This window comes from Lonchura striata, chromosome 5 (assembly GCF_050655825.1).
Source record: "Lonchura striata isolate lonStrDom1 chromosome 5, ASM5065582v1, whole genome shotgun sequence".
NCBI classification, from domain to species: domain Eukaryota; kingdom Metazoa; phylum Chordata; class Aves; order Passeriformes; family Estrildidae; genus Lonchura; species Lonchura striata.
In genome coordinates this window covers 23691918-23705787 of record NC_140707.1, presented here as the reverse complement: position 1 = coordinate 23705787, position 13870 = coordinate 23691918, and the positions used below count along the sequence as shown (strand labels likewise).

The 13870-nt window shown below is 41.2% G+C and overlaps 1 protein-coding gene across 1 annotated transcript in view; it reads right to left on the bottom strand.

Annotated features, from left to right (window-relative positions):
• The window catches only part of PDE3B (phosphodiesterase 3B), an 83220-nt gene extending 69661 nt beyond the window's left edge, over window positions 1–13559 (bottom strand). The window contains exon 1 of the mRNA XM_021525581.4: window positions 12346–13559. Coding sequence (XP_021381256.3) covers window positions 12346–13344 — 999 coding nt within the window. The 5' untranslated portion in view covers window positions 13345–13559. The remainder of the gene's footprint in view (window positions 1–12345) is intronic.
• Window positions 13560–13870: the final 311 nt, after the last annotated feature.

Below are 13870 nucleotides of genomic sequence, written 5' to 3'. Positions count from 1 at the left end.
CAGCACAGTCTAGCAAGATACAGAAGATTCCCACTCTAAATGCATCCAGCAGGGGATTAGGGAGCCCTGAGGAAAGTGATGATCCACTTGATGGCTTTAGCTTATGGGATTCAAGGTTCAGACAAGTTCTCCAAAACTAAAACATAAAGTGGTTGCCAAGGATATCTTTGATAAAATGAAGTTTTAGGTGAGTGGATTAGAACCAGGTGGAAGAATACCTACATACAAGTTTTGTCAGAGGGCACTAAAATATATTTATATACAAATACCAACAAAAGCCTCTGAAAGGGTTGGAAATCTACCCAGATACTATTGACTTAGCACTTTTACAATCCCCAGAATTATTGTCTGCCTTATCACAATCCACTGACTGGAACCTACCATCACAGTGTAGTTTTCTCCAGCTCTGTCTCCTGCTACACTCTGGGACACAAGAAGAAAAATACAGCTCTGACCACCGAGCTAGGTGACACCCCAAATAATGCCCATGACAAGAACAAGGTAGGGAACTAGCTGTCCTTTTTAACACTAATTTTTTTCTTGGCTTACCCCTCCTACAGAAATCTGCAGGGGTACCACTGCAGAACATCTCAGAGAGTGAATCAGAGTTGATGGGAAGTACAAGACAGACTTGGAACACAGCTGGGAATCTAACAGATAGTCTGAACCAAAGTATTATTCAGATACTGGAGATAAAGTTTGAAATTCCTTTTAAAAGAAAGAAAAGTTCTGTGAAAATCCACTTAAATGTGCAAACCTAAGGGAGGTAAATAAAGCTCAAGGCATCAGGATAAAAAATATTCCTCTGCTCCTACTGATGCTGTCACAGCACAAGCTGTAATCAGGACGAAACACCTCAGCCAAATTCATTGTCAGTACTATACAGGTCAGGAAAAGCTTTCCTGTAGCTCTCAAACACTGCAGGAAAGTACAATGACAAATACAAATCCTCTGAGTCTTCATCTCCATTTTCAACAGTGACGTGAAGGGAGGAAGATGTTCAGTATTTATTTTTTGAGGCACAGCTCATTCCATAGTATCATTTATCAGCCAGCTCCTCTTGCTACAACTGCAGCCCTTGAGTCAATACTATTCCTATTTCTCCCTCCTCGCTTGCTTACAACAGGAGAGAGCAAGGCAAAACATAAACAAGATGTTTGGTTTAGTCTTCTTAAAAAAAAAAAAGCCACCCAAAAACACCAAACCAACCTAGAAAACCTTTGTCCCCACCATCCAGGAAATAAACAAACAGGGGATTGTTTTGAGTTTTGAAACTACTGAACACATGCAGATACTCTTTGGGCAGCAAAGAATAAGCTCCCAGCCACCAAAGCTCACATCTTAAGAGCTCAGATCTGACAAATTTTCAGTTGCACTTACGGAGAAGGAAGCAGATCAGTGAGTGCCTTGCATCTAACCTGCAGAACTAAAAGAGTAAAATGAACAAAGAACTCCACAACAAAATACAATATCAAGGTAAAAGAGAAGGTATGCATAACTGTAAAAAACAAATGTATGCAGCAACTTGAATGCAGTTGAATTGTGTATAATTTTTCAATAATAGACAGTTACAAGCAACAGATTCTAGAAACATTTTAATACTGTAACTACAAATAAATATTTAATTCCTTTGTGTTAAAAGTAATATGCTACAAAATGTTCTATAAATTTTTAAACAATAATTTGATTGCTAGGTTTCTAAAAGTAAAGTATTTTGAGACAGAACACTTTCATATCTCTGCTGAAAAAGACACTTGCAATTTTGTACCAAATTATGGTACTGATTTTATAACAAAGAAAGAGAACCCTGGTAAGAAGAGGTGTTCAAATTATTGTAAATGAAGAAAAGGTAAAAACAAGGAAAAAGAAAGAAAAATTATATTTTAAAAAATGACAAACAAATAAGCAATTTACTTCTGAACATTATTATGCTCAAAAGTAAAATTATACTCCTTGTACTTTTGAGGCCCAAATAATAAAAAATAAAAATGTGGCTTCTAAAGGCACACCAAACCTATCCATCAGCAGACAGGTGAAAGAAACATAGCTCTAGGAGTGTATTCAAGACTGTTAACACTTGTTAATGTTATAAATTACATTAAGCTCTGTGAATTTTTAAACAAGTAAGGACTATAATCTCAATCCTTAAACACTGCAAAACACATGTTCTTTTCCACTTGAAAGCTTAAGTGCTCTGCTGACTCTAGGGAGCTTCCTACTAGAACAAGTGTAAAGGCAAGCATGGAAGACTTACAAATCTTTAGAAAGGAGATCTTAACATTAACTACTCTCATAAAAGACAAATTACACAGGACTAAATGTACCTTTAGAGGTCCATTATTGAAGCTGTACTGACTTTTGCAGATACCAGAATTGGCACCTCTTTATTACATGCAACACAGTTCAAATATTTTCTAATGTTGTGAGACACTTTCCTAAAAATATATCCATTTCATGTTTACAGATGTAGTACCAGTTTCTAACTCAATTTGTCCTGAAATGTTATGCCTAAAAATGAGTTATGTAAATTTTACATGTAAGCACTGAGTTTTACTCAGTTTTAATAAGACTGTTTGAAGCTTAGGGTCTCTTATCTAGTTCTGATTTTTGCTCTTCATAAAAAAATTCTTATCCATCACATATAGGATATAAGTACTGTTTTTTTCATCAGAACATTCTGCAGATGTCTCTGACAGTCATTGCCTCAGAGGGTTTGAAAACAAAGACCACACTTAACGCAATAGCCAGCATCACATCTGCCTCTGCTCATCTAGTCCCATTTTCTTATTTTCATCTTGACATCATAGAAAATCACTTGCAAACTTATTATTTTCAAACTTCTTTGAAATTCTCTGTCATATAATGAACAGGCTGCCAGTTATGAAAAATAAATGAAGTAACAGCAATGACAAAGAAAAAGACTGGCCATTAACACAAAAGCTGTTCCAAACTCTTCCTTCTCAATCCAACTTGCTCAAGCAGAGACTCCAAATAAAAGGAAAAACTAGAGTTTCTGTATTATAAGAGCTGGAAATATTCTGCTGTGCTGAATAAAAACTAGCAAGAAATGCTGATAAAAATTGTAATTAATGCTTTCTACAACTGCCTAAAAATAAGCTAACAAATACTTACAATCAAAATACTTTCAACTGTGCTTTGCCATAACAGCAAAAAGCTGTCATTTACATCGTGTAATAATTCATTTTAATTTCAGACAGATATATTACAGTTCTTTAATCATTAGAAAGATCCTAAGTAACATTCCACAGCTTTTTTATAATTTAAACAAAAACAAAAAAAAAAAAAATTAAAACTAGAAGATGCCTAAACGTCTGTGTGTGAATAATCTCTGGAAATTCCTTCACTGCAAGGTTCGTTTGAAATCTGCTTTGTGAGCATATTCCCAAAAGTGATCCCCAAAAGGATATTTGGCTGCCCCAAAAATGCAGTTAGCTGAAACAAGGAGAGAATGAGGACGCATGCAGGGTGGATAAGACAAGTTTGTTTGTGTTTTTTAGTTAAGATATGATATATACTGCTCCATCCTATACTAACTATCCTTGCTCTACCCTATACTATTATGTTAGGAATAATCATGTCATCATTAACGATATCTTTACATCTGTGTCTCAGTGCCCTTTTGTATGGACAATTTCAGTGGAAACAGTAAAACCTGGACCAATATTCATCTTTCCCTGAGCAAATGAAAGTCTGCTTCTTGCAGATCCAACTGGCCAAGAGGAAAGCTGTGCTAGCGTGCCTTTGCTCCTTCCAGTCTCAGCCAATTCCTTCAGGGCACTCGCTGCCAGAGCAGATGGTGTTTCAGAGGCACAGCAGGATCTAAACTTTTCCAGCCTGCTAATCACACCTTCAGGTTTCACCACAAACTTCCCTTCCTTTCTACTCACACATCGGAACATAACTGCTTGTACCTGCAGAAATGCAGTATAAATAAACTGAAATTTCATTCTATACTATGTAACAAGGGAGGGAGAATCCATAGGAACTAGGGAATTGCAAGAGCAGGTATGGAAGAGCCTGTGGGTGTATTTGCACATCACACTGTCTAGGTGGCAAATCAAATGAAATTAAGACCACTGTGAGCAGTAATCAACATAATCACTTAAGAGTTCTCTCAAAACACAATCGTTTTTTTAAAGTTAGCATCATTAAACCACACTGACACTGGGTTTTATTAACTACTAATGACATCCTATGAAAACAGAGATGTATCCCTGCCTCAGAGAAAGCACACAAAGTTCTAGAAGTACAAGCCTTGGCCACCCCACAGGCTTCACACAGGAGATAATGAGGTATCTGAGAGCCACTGTTGAGCAGTCATCGCATACTGAAAAACAGAAGGTGTGTCAAGGATGGAAACTCTGCTGGATAGCCAGAAGGTACTAGAAAAAAAACTCCTTTAAAAACTGTGCTTCTTAAATTAGTAACTTTAGAGTACTCTGAAATTTAGAATTCTTTTTAAAGAATCAACTAGGCAGTATGAACAAAATTATATTCTTGAAGTGGCAAACAGGTATCACACAACAATACTTAGGAGAAAAAAATAAATATGTTGTGATTGAACATGCGATATCAACTGATTCTAAGAAAAATAAAAAGACCCTAAATGGAAACACAAGCCTTTAGTTTTAAGTCAAAGTAGAAAAAAAGTCATGCAGGCAGTAAACCCAGTAAAAGTATGTATTTTTTACCCTTTAATTTAGCTCCTATCTTCTTAAAGGGCATTTATTAATCAAAAACAAATGAAGCATGACCAGTCATGAAGGTTGAGACATGCTAATACCATAGTGCCTATGCAGGGAGTCATAATTAAGCTGTTATTTCAATAAAACTCAAGAAATTTCCCTCTGATAACTTAAGCTTTCACACACTTTTAGAGACGTTCACTCTATATTATGAGCTTTGCTGACAAAAGCATCCTGACAGTAGATATTAACAGGCAGGTGTGGCACAGGCTTGCTGTATCACCACCCCTGAGAGATACAGTTCTCCTGGGGTGGGGGAGCAGCACTGCCTGCTTTGGCAAAATGAATGAACTCACCCCAAATTAAACCCCATTCCTATTTCTGTAACCATCATCAGCATGGATACAGCTGTATCCAACATACCTGTAATGCCATTTCACACCAAAAAGCCTGGGACTTTCCTTATAAAAGAGGGAAGACCTCTCAAAACCAAATCCAAAGCACTCAAATACAGCCTCATATGGTACCCTTTCTACAGTATCTTGAATAGCTTAAAAATAGGAAATTATAGAGGGAAAATGTCATTTTCATACTTCATAAAACAAACTTTTATTTCTCAAATGAACAACAAATGGAACATTTGCTGCAAACATGCCTTTAATTTAGTGAAGGTATTTGGGTTTGCATAAAGGGACACTAAGGTTGGCAACCCAATACTGAGTAACAAAACTTGTCAACATTACCATTTGATCAGGCATTGAATTGGAAATATGCCAGTTTTTTTCACACACCCCTGTACAAACTGAAGTGAACACTGATGGTCACAAATGTTCTGCATAACAGCACTGTTATTCATAAATATTGAACTATCAAACAAATAGAAGGATATTAAAAAACTACTTGGGTATCTGTGCCCTGGTCTGGCCCACTCCCAATAAATTTGCACTTGTTTCAAAGGAATGTGCTACATACAAAAGCTCTGTCTGAAAAAGTGAGGATGGCCCAACACATCAAAACTTACTCCTCACCAGCTGCCCATATTGATATCAATGATGTCCTTCTCCAGCTGAATGATCCATTTTCAAATAGAACACTGCTCTGGAAGCTGACATTTTGTTTCCGCAGTCATGCCTTGTTATGGCCCTTCCAGTTCCTAGAACAGTTTGTTTTGCCACACTCATCAATAAGGCCATTCACTTCTCCCGTCTTCCTTAAGCACAGAGTTCCCTGACCTATTTCTTTCACAAATATCTGTAACACTTCCCTTCCCCAAATATCATCATCTGCCAGTTTACTTGTTACCCTGTGAACTCTCATTTATTAACATCCATGGCTCCTGTCTGTTTCGAAGGCTCTAGCACAATTTTACTGCCACTGGATTCCTAAAGTCATTGATCCTTTTTATGCTTCAGCAACCATAATTCAGATATTGCACAGTCTGCCCTGACTAATCCAAGCCTTAGCTTCAACCTTAAATTTTCATTTCTGCTACTGAGTTGCAGGAAATCCCCCCCTTTTTTTTTTATTTTCCCATCATTAAACTTTATTCTGTAGTGTCGTTGCATCTTGTTAAGCATTGTTTTCAGCCACAGGAAAAGGCATGTGGAAATTCAACACTTCCTTTCACCCTCTTTTATTCTCATCTTCAACTATTCTTTCAGCTTGTTCTCCACACAGTTTTATCCTGAAAAATCAGTGAGATTCCAGGAAAATATTCTATGTCTGTAGCCTCCTGTGGTCTGTCCTCTCTTTTCTTTTTTGGCAGACAGAACTTTTCACATCAACAATAGAACAGACTACATCCCCCAATTTCCCTGCCTATAATCCCCAATCTTTGTACAAAAAAAAACAAGATTTACTCTTTCCCATCTTCAGCAACTGGTATCTAATAGTTATATTTGGTTTTGTTGAGTGATTTGTTTTGAGGGTGGTAAGGCTGCATGAAGTCTTCATTTTATAGTATCAGAAAAGCCAGGAATAAAAAAGCTTTTTTAAGAAATATAAATTTCCAAACAAATGTCACATAAGGTCCAGGCTGTGACAGACTCCCCACACCACCTGCATCATTCTGGTGTTCACTCATGACATGAGACACTGTCATGAGGATTCTGAGAGTTGAGCTCACACTGCAGACTTGCCCTGCATATTCTGTAGGGTTTCTTCACTTCCCATTCATGTTCTTTTCATAAAATTTGCGAGGATTTGATCTTGTAAGGCCAATTTACTACAATCAATTCCATTGCTCAAGTTCAATTATTAGAATAGTACTATCAGGCAAATACATGCACAGACATACATAGTGTCAAAATATGAATTTTTCTCAGGAAAATATACCAAATTTCTTGCCATTCTCTTCCCTTTCATATTTAATCTTCCAGAATACACTGTTCACAAACCCCAGCATGGAAGTTGCCCTCTTTTTCATTCTAGAAACTTTTCTGGGCACCTTTTGTTTCTCATCTCTACAAGCTTCTTTCATAAATTTAAAACATCTTCCTGGTCCAGGCTGAATATTAGTACTTTATGCAATTTATTCTGCTATTTTAATTCAACACAGTCAATCATGCAGTTGTTGGAACTGTCTCTCACAGCTTCTTTCATTTCTTTCTTACTAATGCTCTGTAACATGCTTCCCTCACCTTCCAACAAATTTCTCCAGCAGCGGTCTTTGATCTCCTTCCTTTCTCCAGTTATATTTTCTTTCCAGGAAAATGCACCTGAAGCAACATCAAACTGCTTTGCTACACAGACAGCTCAGAGACGCTTTTGCCTGCTTTGACTTATGCAGAATATAAACTGCCACCAAGTCTTGGATATCTAAAAACCAGCTTAAGCTCAACTTAGCTAACAGAGATATTAAGGGCACTCAGTCTTCCTAAAACCCTTCTTGTCATTCTCAGTGGTCCCAGGTGAAACTGTGCTGGAGGATAACATCTTAACTCTGACCTCTCTACAGGCAAACCATGATTCAATCATCCTGTCTTTGTGATGTAATACCACAAGGGAGAGAGGGAGAGAGAGGGAGAGATGGAACTTTTACCAACTTTTACTTCTCATTTCACCTTTCATCTAGCTCAATATATTTTGCCAATGTCAGAGAGAACCAGACAGAAAAAAGAGAATCCCACTCATCCAAAATATGGTTGCAGAAACAGTTTTCCAAGTCTGTTTCTTTCGCCATGCAATCCTTGTCTTTGCATATTCCTCATACTCAGCTGCATCCCATTGGATTGATTCCATTCACAGCTGAACACACACTGCTACCTTGATTTTTTCCCCCATAAGACAAACCCCAGAGACAGGAAGATTTGGTGAACAACAGAAACACATCTTGCCATGTAGGTACAGCTGTGGTAACAGTCCTTGGATTCATGAGTGGGAAACTCCAAACAGCAAAGAACTTTGTCAAACACACAGAAAGGAGAATTATATTTTGTTACTGGCTGCACTCAACAGGTAAAGGTTCACCTGCTTCTGGGTTGCAAACAGCATCTGAGTGTAACAGATACTAAAAATCTGTTTCAGTATCAGATTATAAAGTACACATTAACAGACAGTTTCTACACTAGGAAGTCTATGCCCTGAAAACTTAAGGACAAAGTGTAATTTGTTTCACAAATAGGTAACAGACGCAGATGTAAATTTCATGACATGAGCAAATAAGGAACTGCATTAATTTCAAGTTACACAAATATTCCAGACTCCTGAAATCAAGTCCTGATGTTCCTAAGGTAATACATCAAAGGTATGATATAGCTTGGAACAGAAACTGGGGAGAGGTGGTGGTCAATCCAATTCTAACCACAAGACAATTCTTCCTGTAATTAACAGAGTGCAACATGAAAGCAGTCTTTGTCCATGAAATATTCCAGCTTTCCTGCGTGTTTGAACCTAGTCAGATAACCAGAAAAAGTGTGTGTCAGTTCTGTTTGCAGACTGTTTTGGACATGTATCATGTGTATTTAATTAGGAAGGCCTATTCTTTACTCAAGGAAAAATATGAATATTCTGTCTTAATTCTGAGAAGCTCCTATATAAGATTTCCTACACATAGGTGTTTGCTCTCATATATATGTCCACTATCAAGTTAAGGGGAAAAAAAAAAGTCTTACTACCATATTTTTCAGGACATAGTGTTTACAACATCTGCAATACTGACGAGCACCTTTTAGATTCCCTGATTTGGCTTTCAGACCAAAAAAATATATAAAATTAAGTGCTAAATGTGCAATAGTCAATAAAGATAAACCCTTTGATATCAGTAGCAATAGGTAGAACTAACAGATTACCATCCAATTAATACTTGCAGTCAAAATATGATGTACACAAAGTTTGAAATACCAACTAATACTGCAGTCTTACTGCAATTCCTCTCTGGGTCTGAGATGAATATTGAAGTAAGAGCACATACTGCCTGTTTACTGCTAAAATCCTATCAATTTCTATTGGCAAAAGTGTTAATGTAGTGGAGCTCAGAAAAGGCACTGCCTTTGCAAAATTTTTAGCTGTAATTTGAGTCATATTGTTTCCCACAATGTGTATTCATATGTTTTGATATTGACATTTAAGTATACTTACATAAAAACATAATCTGTTCAAGTTTATTTCCTCCCACCTCAAACTAAGTTGCTAGACATACATACTGCAGAAGAGACACACACAGCATGAATTTAGACACTTTGATTGCTAAAGTAGATATAGATACTCATAGAAATTGTAAGAATAATCTAATTTTATCAACTTTCCAGCCTTATAGTTTCCATACCTACTGAAGTCCAGAAAGCAATATCTAAGTATTTGCCATGAAGATTACTCAAATTTGCAAGCTTTTTCAGGACCATGCTTACAGGGCCTCTTTCCACTTGTACCCCAGAAAAAAGATGATCATTCCATCTAATTTCTGTGTGCATGTGCTGCTGGTTGTACATTCCCCTGTGTGTTAGTATTCCATCCTGTTCCCACCCCCTCCATGCACACAGACCCCTTGTTGGCTGAAAAAAAACCCAACACCCAATCAAATAAATATAATTATTTTCTTGTATACTTAAGTAGATAGAGAGTACATATAACCTCAAATCCACGTTACTGAAAATTTAAGATCAATACTAACATTCTTTATTTTCATCAAATAATACCTAAAATCTACACAAAATTAGATTTTTTTTTTTTTTTTTAATAAGAACAATCAGCCACTGGAATAATCTCCCTAGAGAAGTAATGGATTCCCCAACATTGGACAAGTTCAAGATTTAGCTGGACAGGGTGCTGGGCCAACCTGTCTAGGCAGTGATTTTGCCAAGAAAGGTAGGCCCAGATGATCCTTGGGGTACCCCATTGACCTGCTGTTCTATATTTGACATAAACTTCTTCTACATATAAGAGGTTTGTGACAATCACACAAAATACATCTAATAGAATCACAATAATAACTTATCTCTCATTCATTAAAGTATTTCTGTCATGGTGGACCAGCAGCATCTTCCTAACTATGTTCATTCAATTCCTTGAAATATTAGTATTGGAAAAGAACCACTGTACTGCTTTATAAAGATTTGCAAAATGTGTACCCAGCTCTTAAAGAAAAGCCACACAATAGATGCTCTCTGAAAAGCATTAAGTACACACATTCCTTCAGTTTCACGGAAGCAATATGAAAACCTTGTATTGTTTATTCAAATAAAGTCACACATTATGGGTTTACTTCTTCCTACCCCTGCCCAAACAATTGATGTTTTATCAGCTCTGCAATGTCTGAACTCTCTCCAAGTCAGACAGGAGATCAGAGGATTTAACCAGTGTTATCCTTGTAAAATTGCATATAAAATACAGCAGAGAACATGTATCTGTGGATCTCCATTTAAACTGTGCTTAACAAAGCACAAATATATATTGTAAAGCATAACAGATTATTAGGAAAATTAAGAACTTCATATCTCTTTGTTGTTCACATCTAGTGATAACAAAGGTATCAAATTCTGGAAGTCTACCAAAAAGTTACATCTTATTATGAACATGTATGATTTAAGCATTGCCAATAAATCCTATGTATTTAGTTATAGCTGACATTTATGATATTGCTTGAAGAATAATGAATGCCCTAACTTGAAATATGCACATGCCTTTAAGAAGTGAGCCGAACGTCAAAGGAAGCTTTTAGTAACTTGCATATGAACAAATATCTTCTGTCATCTAGAAAGGTTAATTAAATCACATTTTCTGAGATTTCTGTGCTACAGACAAATGTGACAGCAAAGGATTGCATTTACTATCCAGAAGGGAACAGAGAAAATAAATTATTATATGATAGTCCCTACATATCTTAACTGCTAGCAAAATATTTTAATGTTTCTTTCATTGTATGCATTAGATAATTTGCAACGTACTGAATGAGTTATTTCTGAAGACTGTCCCAGCATACTTGCATTTTAACCTTTTATGCAGAAACAATTACTGTATTAATCACTGCAAAAAATTACTGTATTAATTCTGTTGGGCAAACTCAGGGGGGGAAATGCTCGAAAACTACTCCACCGCTTCAGATTCACTTCGTATTTCCTCAGACCTAATTCACACTCAATCACAAGACCTGCATTATAGAACAAATGTCAAGGAAAAACTAGAAAATTTCATTTGGCACCGATGACAGTAACAGAAGGGGGATTCTGCAGCAACAATCACTTCGCAGAAACTGCTCACTTGCGCGTTTATTAAATACACTTCCCTCATTCTCCCTCCTACAACGGGCTGATAATCCACTTGCAGCAGCCTCGGGCCAGTTCCAACACAACTCGATGTTCCCGCAGTTGACGTGCAAGTGCCCAAATAAAAACAAACTCCTCCACACGCACGGGGGTTTACGCTACAAAAAACAAGACTCATTGAAAAGTTTTCCGAGAGGTAGAAACCAACAGAGTTCCATTCAAGAAAACTGAGCGTTTCGGGCATCCCTCCAGCCCCTACTGAACAGCTCTCTCTTTAGTAAAAAGAAGTTTCTTAAAACCCATCAACCCCAAAGTAACGTTAACTTAGGCGGAGCGAGGAGCGGGGGGTGAGAGAGGGAGAGAGGGGAACAAACGACAGTAATCTGCAGGGCAGAAGGACAGCTGCCACTCAAACAACGCCAGCACTCGATAAATAATATCCCTCAAAACCTGCTATTTCTTTAGCACTTGGTAATGGTTTTGTCGATAGAAAGCGGGAAGAACCAGATGTGCCGGGCAGCATAGAAAGCTGTGGTTTCTCTCGGAAAGGCTGCCAGACGCCGAGAAGGTGGGGGGCTTCGGAAAAAAAAAACCAAAATAACACGGTAACTGATAGCTGAAGCTGACTGGTTTGAGGTTTTGCTCTAATCAATAAGAACGGCTGTTTAATAATTGAGAATGCATAAAAGCGAGCGAGCCTTCTGCTCTACACAAATACATTATTATGATTTAGCACCCACGCAGAAATAAAGGGTTATATCGATTCTGCAGAACCGAGCTGAGAAACCCGCTAAGGGACTAACATTCTCCTCCATTCCTCTAGCAGGAGTTTGTTAGTGAGCAGACATCCAGCACAGACACACACAGCAGTCAGGAAAAGCTATGGAGTGGCGCTCATTCCTCCCAAAGTTTCTCCTTCAAGTTTCGGAGAAACCTACCTGCTCTCTGGAAATGCAAGGCAACGAGGGTCTCCTAAACATTTTGCAGCTGCCGTAGTAGCTGACCGAAGTTTCCCCTAGGGACACGCAGCTAGATCTCCTCCTGGGTCTGATCACAGGCACTTTTTCCTCCACGCTGGGGAGCCGCGGGTGGCGGTGATGCTGGTGGTGCGCTCCTCGGCTCTGCGCCGAGAAGATGCCGTGCTCCCCGCCACAGAGTGCCAGGAGGCAGCCTGCCACCCCGACCGTGCCGGCCAGCAGCGGGCCGAGCGCTGGGGGCAGCGCCTGGAGGCTGCTGAGCGACACCAGCCACACCAGGCTGCAGAACAGCAAGACGAGGAGGCTCCGGCGCAACTTCAGGGAGCTCTGCGGCAGGGTCAGCGCAGCCACCGAGATAAGCACCGTCAGGAGCCTTCCTATGAACATCTGCGGCTCCTCTTCATGCCCCTCCGCGGGCAGCAGCCACTGCAGCGCCACGAAGTCCCCCGAGTAGCAGCACAGGGGCAGCGCCAGCAGCCACCAGCGGGTCGTGCCGCCGCCGTGCTCCCCGCGCCGGCCGCCGACCAGGTAGCAGGTGAGGAAGAAGAAGGCACAGGCGATGCTGAAGAGGGGGCTGAGGAAGCGGGTCAGGCACAGCAAGGCGTGCAGCGGCCGCGGGCTCCGCCAGCTGCTCTCGTCCAGCCGGTCCCGGGCGCTGCCCCTGCCGGGAAAGGCCAGGAGCGAGAGGGCAGCGGCGGCGGCCAGGACGCCCAGGGCGAGCCGAGCCCGGGAGGAGGAGGCGGTAGGGAAGAGCAGCAAGGAGAGGAAGCTCTTCGGGGGGTCCTGCCGCAGCGGGGTCGCGCAGCTCTTCACGTATCCGTTCCGCAGGCTCTCCGCGCTGCCGGGCAGCGCCGCGGGGGCGGCCGCCCCGCCGCCGTCCGGCTGCGGGCAGTGCTGCGGGGCTCTGCCGGCCCCGGCGGGGGAGGCGGCCGCCGCCGCAGCTTCTCGCTCTTCCCTCATGGTGGTCGGGGACGCGGCAGGGGGAGGACGGCGGAGAGGCGCGGGTCGCGCTAGCTGCGTCCCGGCCGCGCCTCCCGCATCCCCTCAAGAGAAGGGCGCCGGGCTGAGCCGCCGCTCGTCCCCCGCGGGCAGCGGCGTCCGCGGCATGGTGGGTGAGGACGGGAAAAAGAGAGAAAAGGTAAAAGTCTGGCTCGCCCGCTCGCGTTCCTCAAACGGCTCCGGCGGCGCGCACTCGCTGCCGCCTCCCAGCGCCCAGCGGCGGCAGCGGCCGCGGCCGAGCCGGCGGGGTGGGAGTGAGGCGGGAGCGGCCCCTCGCCCGCCCCCCTGCCTCCCCTCCCGTCTCCTCCCCTCCCTGCCTCCCGCCCGCCGTCCCGCCTCCCCCGGGCCCCGGGAGCCGCACTTCCCGCGATCTTTTTTAAAATATAAATCTGTGTGGCTGTGTCTGCCCGGCCGCCCCCCGGGGCAGCGTGCGGGGCTCGGGCCGGCCCCCGCCAGGCGCCGCAGCAAGGGACGATGAGGAAGCGAT